This window comes from Camelus dromedarius, chromosome 1 (assembly GCF_036321535.1).
Source record: "Camelus dromedarius isolate mCamDro1 chromosome 1, mCamDro1.pat, whole genome shotgun sequence".
Classification (NCBI taxonomy): Eukaryota; Metazoa; Chordata; class Mammalia; order Artiodactyla; family Camelidae; genus Camelus; species Camelus dromedarius.
This window is the reverse complement of record NC_087436.1, coordinates 60,410,872-60,432,905: the sequence shown is the minus strand read 5'-3', so window position 1 is coordinate 60,432,905 and position 22,034 is coordinate 60,410,872. Positions and strand designations below refer to the sequence as shown.

At 34.8% G+C, this 22,034-nt stretch overlaps 2 protein-coding genes across 5 annotated transcripts in view; one reads left to right on the top strand and one right to left on the bottom strand.

Annotated features, from left to right (window-relative positions):
• The window catches only part of SNCA (synuclein alpha), a 232,365-nt gene that overhangs the window by 184,276 nt on the left and 26,055 nt on the right, over positions 1-22,034 (bottom strand). Inside the window, exons 1-2 of one of the 4 annotated variants that reach the window (XM_031469484.2) lie at positions 13,071-14,711; positions 299-829 (exon numbers count right to left, since the gene is read on the bottom strand). The gene's annotated coding sequence lies outside the window, so the exon portion shown is untranslated. Of the gene's footprint in view, positions 1-298; positions 1,009-1,658; positions 1,758-13,070; positions 14,712-22,034 lie in introns of those variants that run through there. The other 3 variants (XM_064484883.1, XM_064484887.1, XM_064484877.1) reach the window with 3 other exon arrangements.
• Positions 1-22,034, top strand: part of MMRN1 (multimerin 1) — a 68,661-nt gene that overhangs the window by 27,071 nt on the left and 19,556 nt on the right. The window contains exons 3-6 of the mRNA XM_010999746.3: positions 1,592-1,711; positions 4,037-4,143; positions 14,709-14,816; positions 16,160-16,333. Coding sequence (XP_010998048.2) covers positions 1,592-1,711; positions 4,037-4,143; positions 14,709-14,816; positions 16,160-16,333 — 509 coding nt within the window. The remainder of the gene's footprint in view (positions 1-1,591; positions 1,712-4,036; positions 4,144-14,708; positions 14,817-16,159; positions 16,334-22,034) is intronic.

The following is a 22,034-nucleotide window of genomic DNA, read 5'->3' as shown; positions in this document are numbered from 1 at the left end:
CCTCATTAATATCAGGTTTAATCAAGTTTTGAAACAGTTATCCAAGAGCCAACTCCTATTAATCAATCCTAACAAAGTAGGCAGACAAACCCGAACCAAGAAATCCAAAGTCCTGGGAGTCTAACCAAGGGTTTGAGACTCAAACCCAATTCCTTGAGTACCTCAGCAGTTGTAACTTTTATATCATCTCCCTTGGGCTCTAACCCAGTGAAAATCTCCCCGTGTTGGGCCTCTAATCCAGAGTCCTGACAAGATTATTAGACAATTTAGCACAGGCACATTTTAACAAGGTACTCACCCCAAAGACATCTGATCCAGGACCGCAGCAGTGGGGACAGCCAACTCTCCAGACAAATTCCGTTTAGGTGATCACTAAGGTTTGGTGGCAAGTGCCTTTAGCAAGCAATCACAAGACCCCAGTCCCTTTCTGGTCCCCCAAAACCGTTACTGAACAAGGGCTCATGACCCAGTGTGCGCAGAAGATGCTGGCACCAGCTTTTGAGAAAATAAAGAGTTCTATTCCAAGTTCAACTGACAAGGAGGCAAGAGACAAGGCTCTCAAATCTGTCTCCTCAATCCAGGTCTCAGGGCAAAATTTAGGGGATTAGGGAAATTTCAAACTTGGAAGTTGATTGGCTAGTCTTGAATTAGTCCATATAAGCTACTCATGCTGCAGGTAGCCAGATTTTCCTTGTTAAGGGCTTCTTGCTTTGTAAAGGGCTCTGGTGGCAACATTTTTATTCTTCGAGTTCCACAGACTGAAGATTCTGGGTTCTGGCATTATCCTGGAGACATGGTCCTTGTCTTGCATACACGCCCAGTGCCGTCTCTGAAAAATAACTCCAGGTTTGATTAATCAACAACCTATTTAAGGAGGCAGAACCTGTTTAAGCTGGTCAATGTTTTAGGTGCTGTTTCAGATTTAACAAGAGAAATGTTATTTTTGCTATTGGAAATAGTATCTTTTTGAATTTGCTATTAGTACATCAAACTCTAACCGATCTTAACCATATGGCTAAACTTTTTTATTCATTGTAAAAAGTTTTATATTGATCTTAACCAAATTGCTGGACTCTCTTATTCATTTTAATCACTCACATCTAGACTATTTTATATTTTTGTTATTCACAATCATATCACCTGCTGGTAATAACAGTTACTTTTTCCTCTTTTTTTGATCCTTACAATATTGATTTATTTATTTAATTTATTAACTTTCATCTTACTGCACACTGTTCAAAAGAAGTAATGGATCTAGGTCTGAGTCTCTAATCTAAGTCTAATATTTTTATTTGCCATAAGGGCAATCTTGGATTTTGACTTAGCATTATAGCTAAACAATACAGATTCTGGTTTTAGCACTGATTTATTCTTAATTTACTTTGATCTTATATTGTTTCTTTATAATGTACAGTAATATAGTAACAAGTATATTTTCTCTCATTTCTAGATATTTTAAAGCTAGATATCAATTTTTCAAGTTATCTGCTATATAGTTCTGGCAGTAGATACAGGTCTATGAAAATAATTTTGATGAAAATAATTCTTTTTGGCAATGATTTTTTTCCTAATGAAATGATCTCTTCCTCAGGAACTGGTGCGCTTATGTACATACCAGATTATCTCCCACAGTGATACTGGACAATCACGTCACTTACGTCCCAAGTGGGAGAGGGCCCTGTGGCTGGAACAGTGGATCCTGTCCTCAGAGGTATGTGATGTTTCTTGAAAATAGTCACTGCTTGCACCATAATGTGTGGACTGGAATATATAGAGAAAGTTAATCATCCCAGGTACACGTAGGTATAGTAGGGTCAGGGTGGGGTCATCACCTGAAACTCAGTGTATGATATTAAATAAGTCAAAATGCAGAAACTAGTAATACTTGCCTCTTATGGATGTTTTTAGAGTATGTGAGGTAATAAAGGAATATGATTAGCCTGGTGTCTGGTACTTGGTAAGTCTTCAGTGAATGTTACCACTTATGTTTGTTTCTATTTTTACTATTACTATCTTACTATGACTTTTACTCTACAACCTGACCAACAACTCTGTCCTTTAATCCCTTATGAAATGACACAGTTTTAAAGGTTTATTGGTAATTTCCCTTTCCTACTAGGTCAAAGAGAAGTCCATAATTTGGCAAAATACTAATTGCAATTATACATGGGAGAGCAGCTAAGTGAGGCCTTTCTTCTTGTGTCAATTTTAATGACTTGTGTTATTTAGGTTCTTTTTTAAAATTATGTAATTATCCTAAAATGTGGGGCTGAGTAATTGATAAATTCTCTGAATTCACACAATAGCTCAGCCGGGGGTGTTCCAGGGAAGCCTACAATAAAAACTATAATTGCCATTCAGGCCATGATGGCTAATGTTATGCAAATTGTCATACAAATAACTCAAGCAGTGAATCGGACAAATCGGCAGTCTGGAAAAGCGCGCAGTGAGGATACATAAAATCAAGGTGTTCCTTAGTCCCTTGAGGAATAGCTGAGGCTCATGGTCCTGAGGCTGAGCACATCTTAGGGATCTGGGAGCACTGAGCTCCAGTTCTGCTTCCAGCATTTACTCCCTTTGTGACAATTTCCTTGTCGACATGAAATACAAAGAATGCATTGTTAACTCCTTAGTAAGGAAAATATAAGCACAATAACCCCTATCATACAGTCCTTCTGAATTCACAGTGAGCTCTTTTTCTCTTTAAACAAACTAGAAATACGTATTTTTATTCTCAATTCTTATCTTTCTCTACCTTTGAATGGGTCTTTCCATTTAGTCACTATTTCAGTACATGCACAGTGTTTGTCACTTTCCCTTTTTTTAAAAAACATCTGAGCCACATACACTAGCAATCCAGTTTGCAAAAGAGGGAGCATGGAGTCCAACAAGAATGCAACTAACTGCTTGAGTTCACCCTGATTAAAGAGTCCTTTCCCAAACCACCTTATTTTCTATTTAGCTTTAGCTGCTGGACTAGAGAGGATATTTCACTGCACAGAGTCATTTGCTGGGTATAATTTATGGAAATAAACACAGATAAATGATTAGCCTACTTTCAGAGATGGAAAGGAGTCTTATAGCTCATTTTAAAATTGAGGAATAATTTCACATAATTACCTGTCAAGTTATAGCAGAAACTAAAACCCAGTCTCCTAAAACCCAGTTTGTTATAATGCATTTCCCCCACGTAATCAGGTTTTATCCATGAAAGTGACTACTGTTGTCTCCACATAGTCATACATGACAAAGTCTGGAAAATAAGAGGGGAGGCTAAGTTACACAGTGTGGATTAAAATCCCAGCTCGACCACTTTTAGACATGAGACTTCCAGCAAATTATTCCATCTCTGTTTCCCTTGGGTTCCTCATCAGCAAATCAGGATAATAATAATACTTTCCTCATAGAACTAATGTGAGGATTAAACAAGATAATATACATTCATGTCATAGACCCATTCGATAAATTTTAGCTAAAAATTGAAGTCACAGGAATAAGAATAAGGCCAAATTGTATTTATGATTTACATTTGTATATATAAAGCCTGCAATTTTGTACCATTCATTACTTATATTGATTGTTAATCTGAAATGTTACAGTTTCATTTCCCTTTTATGTTTTTTTCCCAGAAACATTTTCTCACGTTAGATCACTTCCTACCCCTTCTCTCTCAGAGATATAATAAGAATTGAAATAAAATAAATTACCCTCTTAAACTATTTAAAAATTAAGATTAAAATAAGTTTCAACATTGGTTTAGTGAAAAGCATTATCAGGGGAAAAGTTATCATATCTTTAAAAAATTTAATGATAGGTATGAATTTAAAATACCAACGAGTATAACCCTTAATCTTTTTTGTAATGTGTCTAAAGAAATTCAATTCAAATTCTCATTATTATAATGAGAAGAAGAATAACAAATAACACTTACTGGACGCTCATATTTCAGGCATTGTTTCAAACACTTTAATTATTCCAATTGATAATTTCATGTGAGACAAATGATCAGTTTTCCCCCAATTGCTCTCCTCTCTAGATCACAGAAGATATCAAATCCTATCTACAGGATGCAACATAAAATTGTGACCTCTTTGGAATGGAAATGCTGTCCTGGATTCAGTGGCCCAAAATGTCAGCTAAAAGGTAAATTCTAATGTTAGTTTTGTAGTAACAATTAAAGGCTTGAAACTTCTGAAGAATAAGCAACTGATTTCGGTTAAGGGTTGCATTTCCCTCTTGAACCAAAGTTAATTAACACATAGCGAAATGATCAAGACTGTTACTTTTCTAGAGCTTCCTAACCTGGGAGCTATTCTTGCACCCTAAACTCTCATAAGGTATCCTTTAACTTGATTTTTATGTTGGTCTCAATGATGGATAACTGGAGATCTGACTAAATATCTTACATGTTCTTAGCTATATGCCATAGAGATGTGCCTTATTAAAATATCAGAATTCTTTATTTTATACTTTTAAATAAACTATCATTAGAAGTGACTCCATGTAAAAATAGGTTTACCCTCTAGTTTTGTTCCAGTTCAGTTATTTGAAACAATATGGTCTATGAATGAAATTTGGTTTTAAAGAATACATGAATGTGTCATGAATAATTCTGCTTTTTTCAAAATATCCTAATGGAGCCACTTTTTCAACAGATTTTAAGGATTTTCTGGTGGCAGGCTGATCAAACACATGGTAACCTGCTGTGGCCTAACATCCATGTGACCATTATTTTGCTTTCAGCTTTAAACAGGTTTCCTTTGGAAAATAAGACATGGCATCAGCATACATATTTTAAATGAATGAATATTACAAGAAAGGCCATTAGCAGCAGTGGGGGATTCAATCAGCAGTGTAAGAGACTGTGATTAAAAATTAATGTAAGTGTGGAGAAACCATTATGATTCACATTTTTTTAAAAAAAGAAAGCTGTAATACAAAAGCTCTAGGAAACCTGCAGTTTAGTTAGGGTTATTGTATATGGTTCTAGCCCATTCAGTGAGAATCTGTAGGCAAATTTCACTGTAACACTATTTATTCTGGGTCTGGCTTAAATTTCAGAGAGGTTATAAAAAATTTAATGCATGTTTAGAGTACAGCATGAATATGCACTTCTTTTATAATCAGATAAAAAAAGTTTTAAACAAAGTATCACCTAATATCAAAATATTTGGAAACAAGGTAATTTCGCATATTCTAAAAAAAACTCCAAAAAAGGACCCTGCTTTCAAAGGACTGCTGATTTCCACAAGGTGCACAGATATACTCAGAGTGGTAAAACGTATTTGTTTATAACCTTATATGGCAGATGGTGAAGAGTTCTGGAGGGCATTTAGAATTATATTTCTAAAGCCTAAGATTAATTTTTGTATTTCTCTTCTGATGAAGAAGATATCTTAGGAATAGCAATTCCATTATCATTTCTTAAAGATTCAGTGTTTGTTCACAACATACTCTTCTAGAAATTGAGAATGTCATTACACACCCTATTGTACATGAGAGACTGAATGGGGACATGTGGCAGGAAGCAAAGTCTGTATGTCAAAGAATGTCATGGGTTCCAGCTGATGAGGACTGTTTTGCTTCCTGCTTCTTCCTTTTATACCCGCTAATCGATTATTAATCACTATGGTGGACTCTATAGACCTAGGAGGGGAAAAAAACCTACAGTTCCATCATTATAAATATACACACAGAAAATAGAACTCGTTGACAGTTTTAAATAACTACCATGTGCTGTTATTGCCTTTTTTAAGTATTATGTGAAATATTTGAATTGAATTCAGTTTAGGTTTCATGGTTTAATGACACCTTGTGTTCTGATGGAAGCAACCTGTGGAAATCTCTTCCAAATTGTTATCGTGAACCCCCATTGACAAAAATGTCCCAGAATAGTTCTGACTATGACTTTCTGTTACAACATGGTAATTAGAATTACTTATAATTCAGGTATCTGCTGATTAAGCTGCTGCGGGAAGATCTTTCTATTGAAATCTATGGCAGGAATAATTTTCTGATGGAAGATATGCCCATTGTGTTGTGCTGTCGTACAATCAATTCTTATACAACTGTGATTCCAGAAGAACCTACTGTCGCCCTTTCCAATATTCTGACCATCATAGTCTTCACTTTTATTGCAGTACTGAGAAGCTGTTGAATTTTTTATCAGTGCGATTGATGCACTGGTAGTATCAAGAACTACTGTGTCTCTCTGTCCCTTGAACCATTCCTCATTTTCTCATCTACCCTTGGGGTGGGGGAGGGGGTTCCGTATATTTTCCTTCTGATTCCTACCCAATTACACGCCAAGTTCCCCCTCCCCCTTTCATTACATTTTATATATGTGCCAACAGTCTTTTATTTTTATGTGGGAGAGAAAATTGTCATGTTTCCTTTGACAGCACTCTCCATGCTGTCTCGTATGACAAGCACCTCCAAATATGGCAAGAATAATCAGCGTGGCCGATCTGCCTTTAAATCTCTTCAGAGCCCTCAAGGGTTTGGAATAACCTGGTTATGTAGCTACCAGGATAATTACTTCAGGGCTAGCCCTTTATAACAAAAGGAAATTATTTGATTCATCAAAAAAGTGTAAAATATTATGTGAATTTTACAAATTCTTGTCTTCCCAACAAGTTTCCTTCCCACAACAAAATAAATTTCATAATAGGAAAGTTACTATTTCACTTTAATTTAAATTGCAGTAGGGAGGTCTTTTAAATATACAAAAGATCATTATATCAGTCATAAAATGGAGTTGCTGATAACTATACCCTCATTTATTTCTCCTCTTCCACTTTCCACTCCTCTCTTTTTCTGTTTCCTTCTCTCTCTCTCTAGACCCATCCCCAGCCTGTTAGGAGGGGATGTTGTGATTCAAAATCTGTGGGGCAATTCTTCCTGTTTTATTCCCCAGTATGCTGTTTATTATATTACTGAACCACCACACATACTCTTTTTGCTGCAACTCAGATCATCAAAATCCTGGTAATAAGTTCTAGATTAGCTTCTTAAAAATATTAGTCATACTGTCAAAAGGAAACTAAGTTTTAAAAAGTCTAAGTGAATAGAATTTTGTTGGGAATAAAAAAAAAGCATTGAGTCCAACAGCAAAGTAACAGTTTTGATATATTTTACATTTGTTATGCTTTTTGGGGGGGGGTCAACAAGTCTGTCTTCAAAAAGGGACCTAGTTTTGTGATATGATATCTAAGACTTTTTTTTTTAATGTCAGCAACAGTATACTTTATAAACCAATTTTATAAAATTTGCAGTAATGTGCTTTTCCAGTAGACGTCTCTAAAATGTTCTGAAGTAATACAAGGAAGTTGTGGCTTGCTCTAGTGACAGGAAAGACAGGAATTTAAGTTCAAATAATGTTAGATTAGAGAGGAGGAAAGGAAAACTTTGTAAATCTGTATTTAAAAAATCCTCAGCTTTAATTAGATTTTCTATCTAGGAAAAAGGTATTTTATAAAATTGTGTTTTATGAAATCTATCATGATTACTATAAATGTTGAAAAAAATGGAATAAAATGATCCAGCCATGTTATGAATGTTATGAATATATAAAAATATTTCATTTCATAAATGTTGTACACTAAATGAATTATGTAAGAGTTATTGTCACTAACATTTTAAATATGGGGCTTCTCTAGTAAGATTATTTTAAATATTACTACAATTAATATGAAATAAAAGTTATAATATTTAAAACAGAAAAAAAACCCTGTATTCTTACATTTTTGCATATCTAATTCTTCCCAGTGGTGATTAATGCTTGAAAAAGGACATTATGTCCTATAAACATTTTGCTTAATGAAATTATGATGCATTTAGTCAAAAACACCAGGTACCTTAATTCTTTGTTGCAGCAAATTGTCTAATTCTATTTAACTACTAAATCTCAGTAAATCTTTCCACATGTACTGAATATCACCATGCAAGCACTCACTGGATATCAAAGAAGCAACTAGAAACTGGTGTTGTCAAGCCAGATAGGAAAGTTTCTGGTTTTAAGGGGAATGAGTAAGCTTTCTCATTACAGAGTTGTCATTAATGACTTCTTCTACATGCCTCAAAGGTCTGGAAGAAGAAAAAAACATTTACAAATAACACCTGTCTAATTAAAGAAAAGAAAGGAAGAAAGAAAGGGCACCTAATAAGGAAGCTGCTGCTCTTCACACTTGCTGACCTTGCTTCTCTGAGTCCTTGATCTGCCAAGATCAGAGTTTTAGTGCCAGGAAAAAAGATGTATTGGGAGAACAGAAAAAAAGAACTCCAATTTTTAAATTTTTAAAAACTCTGAAGTGCACAAAATCTTTTAAAGATATTGGGTTTAAACAAATACCCGTCTGTCTCAGCACCAATCTCTTAGAAAGGACCAAGAAAAAGAGAGTTAAACTTTTGCACTCTACGAAACAAAGCAAAGGTCTGTGTTTAAGTGTAAGATAAGATAGATTGCCTGGAAAACCCAGAATCTGTGGCAGTCCTGTGTAGAGACTACATTGGGAAGATAGAAAGATTGCTAAATGAAAAAATAAAAGAGCATAGATCAACCTGGAATTTTATCACAGGAGAGTAACTGACTCCACTGTCAGAGATTACATCAGGGCTTTCCCACTGGCTAAATTCCGTGAAAGAACTTGGGATGAATGCAAGTATTGAACTTCAGTCAAGAAACAGAGCTAAGGGAAAAGATAACAAACTATTGGATTTGTTAAACAGGCATTTCAGGTTTTTAACAGCCTGGGCAGAGACTCCATCTAATGAATTCCAGAGAAAAGAGGTTCCTGTGACAACTGGATCTCAGAGACTTTTGTTTGATGCTTAATAGTGGTTTCTTTTACTTAGGAGTACAATTTCCTCACTGATTTCCTCCTGAAACAATTAATTTAAAAATAACTATGGCTAAGAGCAAATGGAAATTTTTATGCGCATACACGTAATTACATTAATTTTTGTCATTCAGTATTTAAAGGATTTTTCCAATTATATTTCTTTCAAAGCAGTCTTTTAATAACTTTACAAAAATATGGAGAAATTTTGATTTTTATTTCATAGATATTATGTTAGCACATGAGGAGGTGTGACCCACCAAAGACTACTATGCAAGAAAACTAAATATTTCCTCTCAATTTTATGTGTTATTCTTTGTCCCTTTTGATATATCGTTTTTCTTCCTGAAAACTTTCTTAATTTTCCTGTCCCACTTGTCACTGACTTTAAAGTTTTTTTCATCTTTTTAGTTCTTATTTCTAATTTGCTTATTTTCTCTAGCATGTCACTTTGTATTCCCTCATTTGCAACGCAATAACATTTCTCCAGATCGCAGGAATGACACTTACTTGAAATTCTTTTGAACCTAATGTCAATAGGCAATTACACGTAAATTCTCTCCCTTTATCTCCTTTCTGTTCTTGACCCTTTACCTTTTACCCAGGTTTGGTTTTACTTCTTATCCATTCATGATCTTGCCTGGACTGGTGGCACAGAGACAACTATGACTTGATGAAGTACTCCCTCAAATATGACCCTAGCGCACATAATATACCTGCTACTTCCTCTTGTGTGAATGTGTCTGTGTGCTTGTGTGAGATTCCCTGCTTTCCTAGTCCTTCTCAAATGGGGCATACAGAATGAAATGCAATGTTATAATCTTCATATTAAATATACAACATGCAATACCTTGTAAAGAGGGAGATGAAAGAGACCTGAATTCAACAGAATATGATAATGCAATATAAAATAATGCTTTACTATTTATAATAAAGCTTTAGCAAAGTATTCCAAATCCCTGAAAGGAAGCCCTATGTAAAATGCTGTTGTGACTTTTATTGAGGTCACTCCACTTTAGTCAGGATCATGAGCACCTCAGCCAATCTGCCTCTTGATTATGAGGAGGGGGTGGGAAGGAGCCATATTCAAACATTTGACAACTAACTCAGTATAAATGTATAAGTCAATATAAAAATCAAAAATTAAGAATGCATTACTTTTTATTTTCATACGTTAAGGCATATGTTATCTATATTACAAAACTACATACCAAGGAATATTAAAGCATAACACAAATCACTCACTGTATCATTCAAATAATTTCTAAACAATTTATTAACTTCTACAAATTATGAGTGTGCTCTTTTATTTTTGACATAGATGACACCAATTAAATGATGTCCCTGTCAGAGATATGATTTAATATAGGAAATTGCCTAAACTTCCTTTAAAGACTTCACCAGATTTAGAGCCATTGGGTGACATGAAATCTCAGTAAGTTTGTAGTTTCTTTTAACATCAATGATATTTCCATACTGCTGAATTATCTGTTAGATAATGCTGAATTGACAATGGTTGCATTCCATTTTTTTAGCCCTTAAATACTGTGTTCATTTTTTAATATTCAGTATATTTATTATCAATTAAATCATAAAAATTCTTGGAGGAATATCCTATTTAATTAATTCATAGAGCTTGGCAAACATCATTTGGCCAAATTTAGGGCATAATAAATCAAGGAACTTAAACATCTATTATATTTTTGAGTTTTGTCATAAAAATTCCATTTTCATATGATTTACTAGAAAATCTATATTTTCTCCTATAATTTACCCCTTATTAATTTGTGTCAAATAGTATATATAAACATTTTTCACATCTAAAATCTTTTTTTCAGTTTCCAAATGTCTCCAACTCAACAAGCGGAACATTTTTCCCCTTGTAAGGTTAAAAAATGATTGACATCTCTTTTAGAATATCACTTCTGAAAACCAAGTCTCATTTTGCTTTTTATAAAGAAGCTTGTTTTCCAAATGCTAAACATAAAACTGATTAGTAGTGATATACCTATATCAGAATTATTCTGTCAGGTAGGTTCCATAATATTTTCCTTTTCTGAAATGATGTACTACTCCAATTATATGATAATGTTTAAAAGTTTAATCTTTTTCCAAAATATTTTTATTTTATTGATTTTTATTGACATTTGATAAAGTATTTTTAAAGCTTTTATTATTTCAGAAACTTTGCTTTACTTGAACATTTTTATTATTACAAAAGTTTATTTCACAAGACTAATTTCATAAAGTTCTTTAATTTTTTCTCTTGATGACTGCAAATGAACTTTAACAGAAATTGAATATCCTTATGAGAAAAAATAAATCTAGTAATTTTAATTTAAATGATCAAATTTAGGTCATTATTTGAAACCAACATTTACATATCAAGTAAAAACGACCCACTGATTTTTGTTGAAAATCAAGTTGATTTTTATTTCAAAAACACAAGGAGGGGGGGATATAGCTCAAGTGGTAGAGCACTTGCCTAATATGCAGGAGGTCCTAGGTTCAATCCCAAGTACCTCTTCTAAAAAAGTTTTTTTAAAAACCCTAATTACCTACCCCCACCCAGGAAGAAAAAAATTTATGTTTTATATTTAGTTGTTGATGTTTTTTATTTTGATATTTTACATAGCAAAAGATATTCCAGACTAACTTCATTTTTGCCGTGTATTATTAAATAATCCAGGACTAGTTTCATTATTGATAATATTTTTTTCCCCTCAGATTCAAAAAATTCATACTATGATATCTAAAAGAAATGCTTTGAAAATTTAAACCTTTGTCTCTTTTCCAGTGTTTTTAATAATTGATCGTAAAATTTTTAATGCTATTTAGAAAAAACTATGTACTGATACAGTAAGTGTGTACTAACAGGTAAACTACAGTCAGCACCAATTTGGAAAGTAACTACTACATAAATCATACATAATGGTAAATTGATGATTCTGCTAAAACATTAAATGTTTCATAAAATCTATGTAGTGCTTGAAATGGGCCAACAAACTGCTAGTTCTGAAAAACAGTTCTCAGATGTTGTTACAATAGGAATTCCACTTATCACATACCCTACAAGATATCTCTTTCATTATGCGCTCACAATTAACTTGCAATAAGTTAATGTTATAATTTTTATAGCTCTTTATCAGTTACTACACTTTATATATTTGCCAATAGGTATGGCTGTATTTCAGTATTTTAATCATTGGTAGGTCCCACTGGTGCTTACTGACTAAATACAATCTTGAAGTTGGAGTATGTGGAGTGTACCAGATGGGCGTGAGGAGCCAGAGCCTCAGTGTTGAGTGGAAAGGCCCTCTTATTTCTGAGACATTGTCAGCGGGCTCTAAATTTGACTGCTGGGAAGGCAACTCAAACACTTCACAGGCTTTCATGCTTAGGAGAACCCCTTCAGGGAGCTTGTGTCATAACAACAGAGAGGACAGCATTACCTACACGAGGGGTCTGGGAATGTGCTAACCATACTCCACCCCTGCCCCACTTCACTTACTCCTTAAAGAGGCCTGCTTCTCTATGGAATTGTAGGTAGGAGATTCAAGGTTTTTATTCACCAATGTTTTAATAAATCATGCCTTTAATGAATGCTCTTGTTATCAACAAGCACGTGTGTTGGTTTAAAAATCTATGAAGGTCAATTTCTGGATTGCAATTTTAACCTAAAAATATCTGGTATTTTCTGCCTTAAAACAGTGAATTTATTTACTAGAATTAGAAGATTCTAAATTAGTGCTTCTTAAGCAGGGTCATACATCAAAATCACCTGCAGCGTTTTAAAAACTACACACATATTCAATTCCCCAGAACAGATCTACTGAATCATAATCCCCAGGTAGGGGAATGGACGACACGGACACTTCGTGTTCCAGAGTTTACAGATGCTTCTCATTTCTAACCATGATGAAAAAACACTATTCTAAAAAAAAGCGTAAAAAAACAAACAAGCAAAATCACGTAATATGCATTAAAATTTCATGATAGAAAAAGAAATTTGAATAGCAACCGTGTTTTGTATGCCACAAGACAATACGGTCTTTGATTTTACCATAACTGTGCACCGCTTCCCTCTTCCTGCCAAGTTGTGATATGCCTTTCAATGCACCAGATCTCTTTGTTTTCCTATGATCTAGCTCCAAAAGGTAAACAGTAAGAAAATGAAAAGACCATTCATTCATCCCATTAAATCCACCTGTTCCTTTTGCTATAAATACTTACAAGGTTGTATCCTGAACGTTCTTCCACTGCTAAGAGAACACTGGAAGGTAGTGAGGTGGAAAGTCACTAAGGAAGATTTATCTTGATGCTCTGCTCCAGTGGTTCTCAAACTTCAGTGTGCATTGGAGACACCTGGAGAGCTTGTTCATCCACAGATTGCCACCTCACTCCAGAGTTTCTTCAATGAGCAGGTCTGGGGTGGAGCCTGGAAATTGTACTTTTAATGGTTTCCAGGTGACGCTGATACAGCTGATTCAGGGCCCCTGGTTTGAGAATCATAGCTTTACCCTCTAGCTACCTTGTTGGGTGGATATATTTTAGCTGCCAGGAAAATGCTTTATTACATTATCCAAGAAGGAACCTTGATTTTAAAAATTACAGAATTATTTAATAGACATAGTTGTATAAATTAAGCTGAATGTGGACTATAAGAATTATTGCTAGGACTTAGCAGAAAGTAACACTTTTCACCACCTACTGCAGCCCCCTTGAATAAGTACACTTTTCCCCAGTGGCAGATTTTCTTCTTCCACCAAATAAATCAACAATTATGCAGGACTTTCTATAATGCAGCGGAGAGGAAAAAAAAAAAAGAAATGAAATCAAAACAAAAACCTTGGACATGAATGAAGATTCATTAATTTAGCTCAATGCCCTGAAGAAAGCAATGCAAAATTCAATCTAACAATGGAGACTAACTCAGATTAGTGCCAAATATATCATACTTTCTATGGAGTAGAGATGCTTTAGTACTACTGTCACAGCCACATATGCCTTAGGGAGCATATTAACATGTGCCAGAGGTACAGTTTCATTGGTACATAATTTCACAGGGGAAGAAGCAAGCAGACACCAAACACTTGTTTTCTCATGTCTGATCCACAGGCTTCAATAAATAGTGTTCATTAGAAGTCTGCAAATTACAGACATACATTACTTGATGTGTTCAATATATTTAATAAATCTTCCTTCCAAATTGTCCTCGAAAAATTATATTGCCATTTAAAATACTTCTTGATTCATGGGAAATGAGAAGCAATTCTTTAGTAGAGTAGATTTATTTGATAAGAATTTCTATTTTTCTGAAATTTCACTTTTTATTTGAGACGTGCCGGGTGATGGTTTACTTTGACTTGCAGTCCTTATGTTTTGAGCCTATGTATTTCTTAAAAATCTGTGGCACTATCACTTAAACAGGTATTCTTTCAGTAAAGAACCTGTAGTTCTCCCTTCCAAGTGGGCAGCAGCTGGAAATTGCATTGTTAAACAAGCAGTCTTTGTGGCAGTCCGCTTATAAAGCGGCTATAGCTTTTAACACGGCTGATTTTGAGTCGCCTCAATTATGCAGGTGGTTTACGTCTGCCAGTTTACACAGCTTCCCCATGTCCAGGTTCACCTAAAAGGAAACTCGAATAATTTTATTTTTTTCCAAACAGAACCAGAGTCTTGCACTTCCGACACCGACGCGGCAGCACATTGCCTTGCGGATGGGGGTGGAACACTTGACGCTGCAGTCCTCGCAGAGCATCGTGCTTCAGTACACGGGATAATGAATGTCGGCCACATCATTGCTCAGGACTGGAAAAAATGAGGCAGCCCCCATGCTTAACTCTCTCTTCTCTTTTTGCTTCGGTCCAGCCCAGGAGCAGCAGCAGCTGATACAGAGCAACCAGGCTGAGAGTCCCACCGCTGTTGGCAGAGGGACACCGGAGCAGCAACAGCAGCACCAAGACTGCGGTGACCCAGGTCACAGATTGTAATTCTACTGTTCTTAACCCAGTCATTGTCAACGCTACTTAGGACGACTTCCAAACAAGAGACCGCTTTGCTGTCAAATGTTTGATGGTGACATTAACATCCCTCTCAGTCCTTTTCTATTACTGCTGCACATTGCGGGAAACTGTGCGTGAGCTGCAGGTTCCCAGCCTGAAGGGACCATGTATAAGTATTGAAGTTCTGTGTGCAGGCACAGAAGGAGACTAAAAATGCCGTCACACTAGGTTGTAAGGAAATCACAGGTTTCCAAAATAAAGTCAAGGAGAACCTCGGAAGAAGCTTGATGTGGATGGAAGGACTCGATCATTTTAAGGGCTCTAAGAAGGCTCTCTTCCACTGGTTGATAAGAGATCACCAAGAGGTGTTGATAGCCGACTAGGGCCAGGAATTGTGGCTCAGAATCAGCAAGAACCTCCTGTTGACCTAAAGTTGACATGGCACATATTTTCTCATCTTTTTCATCTATTTCTCCATTTCTTTTAGACCTCATCTCTTAGAAACATAAAGTTGGTAACTGCTAAAAACATCTCACTGTGTTTAGTATGTATCTAGTCATACAAAACAAGGCACTCAAATTGAGAAATCTGATACAAGGGGCTCTCTTTAAGAATGCAGGTGAATGTATCTTAGAAACTCTATTCAAACTTTTTTTTTAAGAGATTGAAATTCAGTATTTTCATAAAATACCATAAAATCCTCCTTGAATTATTGAAATGCATGTGTAAAGGCATGGAAAGTGTCACTGCTCTATAAAGTGATTCAAACTAAATTCTGAATCTCATTATCTCATTGAAGAATACCTCAGTGAAGAATAAATTTCTCAGAATATAGATACAAATTCTATCTATTATCTATCTATCTATCTATCTATCTATCTATCTATCTATCTATATCTATCTGCCTATCTATCTATCTATTTGGCTACACCTATTTTATACTAGAGCATTGTATTTGAAAGCAGAATATGAGTCAATAGGTCTGTAGCCTCAAGCAAGTTATTTTGATTTTTCTGACCCTCAGTTTCTTCATCTACTGAAAGTTTAACAATAAATCTTTCAGGTTAAAAAGAAAGACTAAAACTTCTGGGTGAAGTTAAAACATTTTAGAACTCTAAGATATTAGACTGCTTTTTACAAATTTCTACCCTTAAATAGTGTAAAATTCAGGTTGCATTTGCTAAGTGCATATAGTCTATATTTTCAAATATAAAGTACACACAGGGTTTATTTGAATTACCTTTCAACCTACCATGAAATTCAAGTGTTTTTAAATGTGTATTTTTAAATGTTTCATATTTTGTCTTCTACATGCAGCAGTGACACAAAAAATGTCTGACCAGATGAACCACCAGGCAATGAGACTGACCCTTCTGCAGAAGACCATTGACAATATTTCCTTGGCTCTGAGTGATGTCAGAAACACGTACTCCTCCCTAGAAGGGAAAATCAGTGAAGATAAAGGCAGGGAATTCCAATCTTTTCTAAAAGGTAAAAGTAAAATAAATTATTCCTTCAGTTGAGACAAAAGGCAAATGACTTGTTTATCTCTTCTCACATCATTTTGGGATCTTTGCTTTAGATTGGGTGGGATAGATGTCGAAGGCAGATTTTTTTTGCATAAGATACTTCTAAGTCCCTCAATTTCTGAAATAATTAGAGAAATCTAAATATTTTTAATAATATAGTCAAATCTTAGAATATTTCATCTGACCTATTGACATTATGTACCTAGTTACAGCCTAGTTGTATTTCTTTGTAGTTAAAATGAGCTGTACTTAATCTGCTTCCATTGCAGTTTCCATTTCAAGATAAAGATGAGGTTGAGGGATGATGATTAAGGCAGCTGGATCCATGGTTATCTCAATAATATTGATGAAGATATTAAGGATAAATATAAAGCCCAATATTATCCCAACAATTATCTAGCTCAGGGAGTATAATCAATAAAATGTATTCTAAAGTGTATCAGATCATTAATAGAAAGGTGAATCAGTTTTGCCTGACTTTTGTGCTCTTGAAATAGCCGATGTGTTCTTTTCTGGATTATCCTCCAGATAATCCATTTCTTGCTAATTCGAGCTGTCAGAATTCATTTTCTTGCAGTTGTAGGACTGAGGTCCCATTTTCTTGAGTTCAGAAACTGTGGCTTGTTCCCAGCTTCTAGGGAGCACTGCGTCTCTTGGCTCATGGCCTTCTTCCTCCATCTTCAAAAGCCAACAACAGCTGTTGAGTCCACAGGGCGGCTCTCAGACCCACTCTTCTGCCTTCTTCTTCCTCTTTAAGGACTCAGATGATTACATTGGACCCATCTGGATAATCCAGGATAATCTCCTCATTTCAAAGTCCTTAACTTTAATCACATCTGTCAAAGTCCTTGTGCCCTGTAAGGTAACATATTCACAGGTTCAGGGAATTAGGGTGTGAGCATCTTAGGTAGGGCAGCATTATTCTGCCTACCACGGAGATTTATATCTAGGGAGTAATTGTATTATTGTGCATAATACAATGGGACTATTTGATCGTTTCAACAAATACAGTCTAAGGGGATCAGGGAAGGCTTCTACAAAAAGAAACCATCTCAACTGATAAGAAATGAAGAGATCAGAGGAATTCAACAGGCAAAGAGGTTTCAGGTAGGGCATGGATATTCTAGACAAGTATTTTGGTTACCAGGAGCATCTCAATTCACTGGGTTTATTGTATGTTTCCAAGTATTAGGATTGCTGGTCCCTTTCACTTTGTTTTATACATTAAAAAATACTCACTGTACATGCCGTTTCTATCACTCATGAGTTTTTTTTCTTTTTCTTTTTTTTTAATGTGATTCACAAGTAAGAGAGAGAAAAAGGTAGAGGTCAATCAAAAAATATATAAACCCAAGTAATACAACATAAAAAAGAAAAGGTGGGGGTTTCCATATCATCTACCAGTACAGAGCAATCACGATTTTTTTTTTAAGTCATTTAAATTATTGGTGGTATTAACCAATCGAAAGAAAGACTCTGTCCTTGCCCATTTCTGGCATATTCCCTTTGGCTAAAACCTACCCATGGCAAGCATGAGAGAGGAATACATCTCACCTGAAGTGATAGCACGAGGAAGAAGTCAAATAGAAGCAGCATGTAATTGACTATAACCACAGTAATAAAATTTGTTTAGTAAATTTGGTTATCATAACCTGAGAGAATTAGACCTGTCAACAGCTTTTTGTGAACCTACTAACAAAACTTCAGGCACTGACACAGGAAAAAACATACTCATAGCAATGACAATGACAAAATTCCCTCTTCAATAGTAGGCATCAGTTTATGTACTGAGCACAATTATGAGAACCAGAGGGCTTGTAGTTAATGAATGTTCATACAGGAAACAAAAACTAAACTCACCCTCAAGGTGTTGCACTTTCCTAGCAAAACCACAATCCCTTCTCTTACTCCACATCGAAGTGGAGAGACACTACTTTAATCTGCTAGCAGTCAGGGCAACTGTTCAAAATCAAAAGCCCCAGTGCTGTAAGAGCCATCTGAACCTTTTGAATAGGCCACCTGCTCACAACCAGGGAAGGGGCATGCAGAGGTGTCTGATATCAAATATATCTGTTAAGTCACCAAATACGTTATCAATTTTTTTAGGAAGTAAATGCACATGAGTCACATGAAACAGAATCAAACAGAGGTAAAATGATGTGCTCATTCAGATACTGACATAAAGCACTTTGACATAATTTTGCAAAATCAGATTCTTACATAGATGTTTGTTTAGTAAAAAATTATAGAAATATTATCTGGAAAGTTTCTTATCCTGAAACAAAATTTTAACCCTATAACCTTTTTGATTCCTTTTCAGATCCTGCTGTGATTTTTACCCTTTGTCCAATGTATTTTTCCATTTAAGTTTTAAAGCTCTTAGGAGGTACAGCTAAAGTACCTCCTAATTTTTTATTTTTATTGTTTACTTTTCCCCTAATTATTTGATAAAGATTCTGCACTGAATTTTACCTTTTTACAGTGTTTTCATTCTTTTTTCCAACTTTTAGATCATGTAGTTTTTCCCTTGCTGACGTTAAAAACCTATTGTGATTGTCCACAACTAATTAATCAATTCAGTTACGCTTAAGTTTTATTTTACCTTGTCAATCTTGAAAAACATTTTAAAGCCAAAATTACTAGGCTATATATTCCAGGAAAGTCTAATTCCTAACCTTAAATATTTTATTGTGTTTCTTCCAGTTGTTGTTGTCATGAGATAAAAACAATTTTAACTAACAGGAAATGATTAAATAATCCTGTAGAAAGTGCAATAAATATAACTTCGCTATTGAGTAGTGCCTTAAACTCAGTGAAGCTGACATATTCTAAACATTAGAAATCTAATTTTCCAAATTTTGTTTTCTGTGTGGCATCTAGAATATACTCAATGAATATTTCCTGTATAAATGAGTGATGTGTTAAATGCTAAGTTAATTTTAGAAAATAGAAATACGTTGAAACCTTTCTTGGTGTGATTATTCATGTTAGTAAATGCAAACTGTTTCAGTGTAATTGGTCTTAATGGTAGCTGCTTAATCTTTTCTAATTTGGCCTTTCCTTAGCACTTTGGTGCTGTGTGTCATTGATTACCTTTTCATACTTCACGTGCTTTTATTTTTCCTATTATAGACAAGTTGATTTTTACTTACTTATAGTTTCTAGACTTTTAAGTTTCTTTTAGTGTCCACTAGGTTTAGAAATGTAAAATAAATTTTTGTACTCTGGAAATCCTGTTATCAATTAACAACATTTATCTTTAGGGTCGATGATTCCTGGGGAAATATTTATCCATTCACAACTTTGTCTTTGTACCATAATATCAGAAAGCTCACGCAATACATCATTCTATTTGGTATAATTTCTCTTTCACGATGCGTTTTATGTAGGTCTCTCATTCAACTTCTGAAAACTTGTGTACAAAACAGAGACACATAGAGACTATACATTTTTACCCTTTAATCATCTTTCTTGAATAGGCTTCATGGTCGCCATAACTCATTTCACAGCACCCTATTGTGCAGACTTTCCTGTTTAAAATGTTTGTATTATGTTGCCAATATTTTATATTATCGGCATTGGCTACATGTTGGATTTGAGTGGACAGACCTTCCATTTGTATCTGCTTCATCCCTATGTACTATCAATATTCCTCAAACATGTTTTATTTTTTCCATTTTTCTGGTTTCTTATGTACAGGGTGTTTTTACATGTTTAAATAATCATTTCCCATTCTAAATGATTCTAAATAGTTCAAGACCCTTTTTCTTTTCCTTTTCTTTTTAAATACTACTTTTAGAGCTGTCCAAAATTCTGGCTTATGATCAATCTATTCTTTCTAATATGGGGATACTAGTATATACTTTATTAGTGGCAGGTTTTCTCTCCTCTTTTGTTAAGAATTAATGTCCTATTATGATAATTGAGGTATATCTTAAATTCCTATTTTCATTTGACTTAGTGTTGTGATGCCCAAACCTCTCATTATTTTTATTTTATTGTTGTTATAAACTATTGTTGAATTTTATTATTATTACTTCATACTGTTCCTCATTTGGGAATCTCATTAAATTTCTTCTCTGAAGTCAATTTATTCATTTTTTTTAACATTTTTTATTGACAATTTATTCATTTTTATGAGCTCAAAACACAAGCTCTGAAAAATCTAATTACAGTTGACCCTTGATTAACATAGGTTTGAACCTCCTGGGTCCACTTATTGGCAGACTATTTTTCTATAGTAAATACTACAGTACTATGGGATCCACAGTTGGGGGTTGAATCTGAGGGTGTGGAACTCTGGATTCAGAGAAACCCTGGATATGACAGAGGGCCAACTATAAATTATATGCAGCTTTTTGGCTATACAGAGGGTTGGCACCCCAACCCCTGCATTGTTCATGGGTCAACTTTATAAGAAAACTGATTAACCTCATGAGCTAACACCATGTTTTATTTTCTAAGGCAGAAAGCCCAAAGCCATTTATTGTCATACAAGACTAAGACTGGACCTAGAATCATTGCATACAAAAATACGCTAACTGAAGTCATAGTAGTTCTTCTATGTCTTTTGTCTAGAGCACCTTAGTTTTATGGTTCTAGTGTGTGTAACACTGCAGCTGACTTCTTCCCTCAGACATATCAGTTAAGAAGGTGATCACCTTCTATGAACTACAGTAATTTTTTTTAAATTATTGAAGTATGGTCAGTTACATGTCAATTTCTGGTGTACAGCATAATGTCCCAGTCATACATATACAAACATATATTTGTTTTCATATTCTTTTTGATTATAGGATACTACAAGATATTGAATACAGTTCCCTGTGCTATACAGAAGAAATTTGTTTTTTTAATCTATTTTATATAGTTAATATTTGCAAATCTCACACTCCCAATTTATCCCTTCCCAACCTTTTTTCTCCCCAGTAACCATAAGTTTGTTTACTATGTCTGTGAGTCTGTTTCTGTTCTATAGATAAGTTCATTACTATCTTCTTTTTTCTTTAGATTCCACATATGAGTGATATTGTATGATATTTTTCTTTCTCTTTCTGGCTTACTTCACTTAGAATGACATTCTCCAGGTCCATCCATGTTGCTGAAAATGGCATTATTTTATTCTTTTTTATGGTTGAGTAGTATTCTATCGTGTAAAGATACCACAGCTTCTTTATCCAGTCCTCTGTCAATGGACATTTAGGTTGTTTCCAGGTCTTAGCTATTGTATATAGTGCTGCTAAGAATATTAGGGTGCATGTATCTTTTGGCATTAGAGTTGCCTTTGGATATATATCCAGGAGTGGTATTGCTGGATCATATGGAAAGTCTATTTTTAGTTTTTTGAGGAATTTCATATCTATTTTCCATAATGGCTGCACCAAACTACATTCCCAACAGCAGTGTAGGAGGGTTCCCTTTACTCCACACCCTCTTCAGCATTTATAATTTGTGGACTTTTTAATCATGGCCATTTTGACTGGTGTGAGGTGATACCTCATTGCAGTTTTGATTTGCAGTTCTCTGATAATTAGCAATATTGAGCATTTTTTTCATGTGCCTATTGACCACTTGTATGTCTTCATTGGAGGATTGCTTTTTTAGGTCTTCTGCCTATTTGGGGTTTGTTGTTGTTGTTGTTGTTGTTGTTATTAAGTTTTATG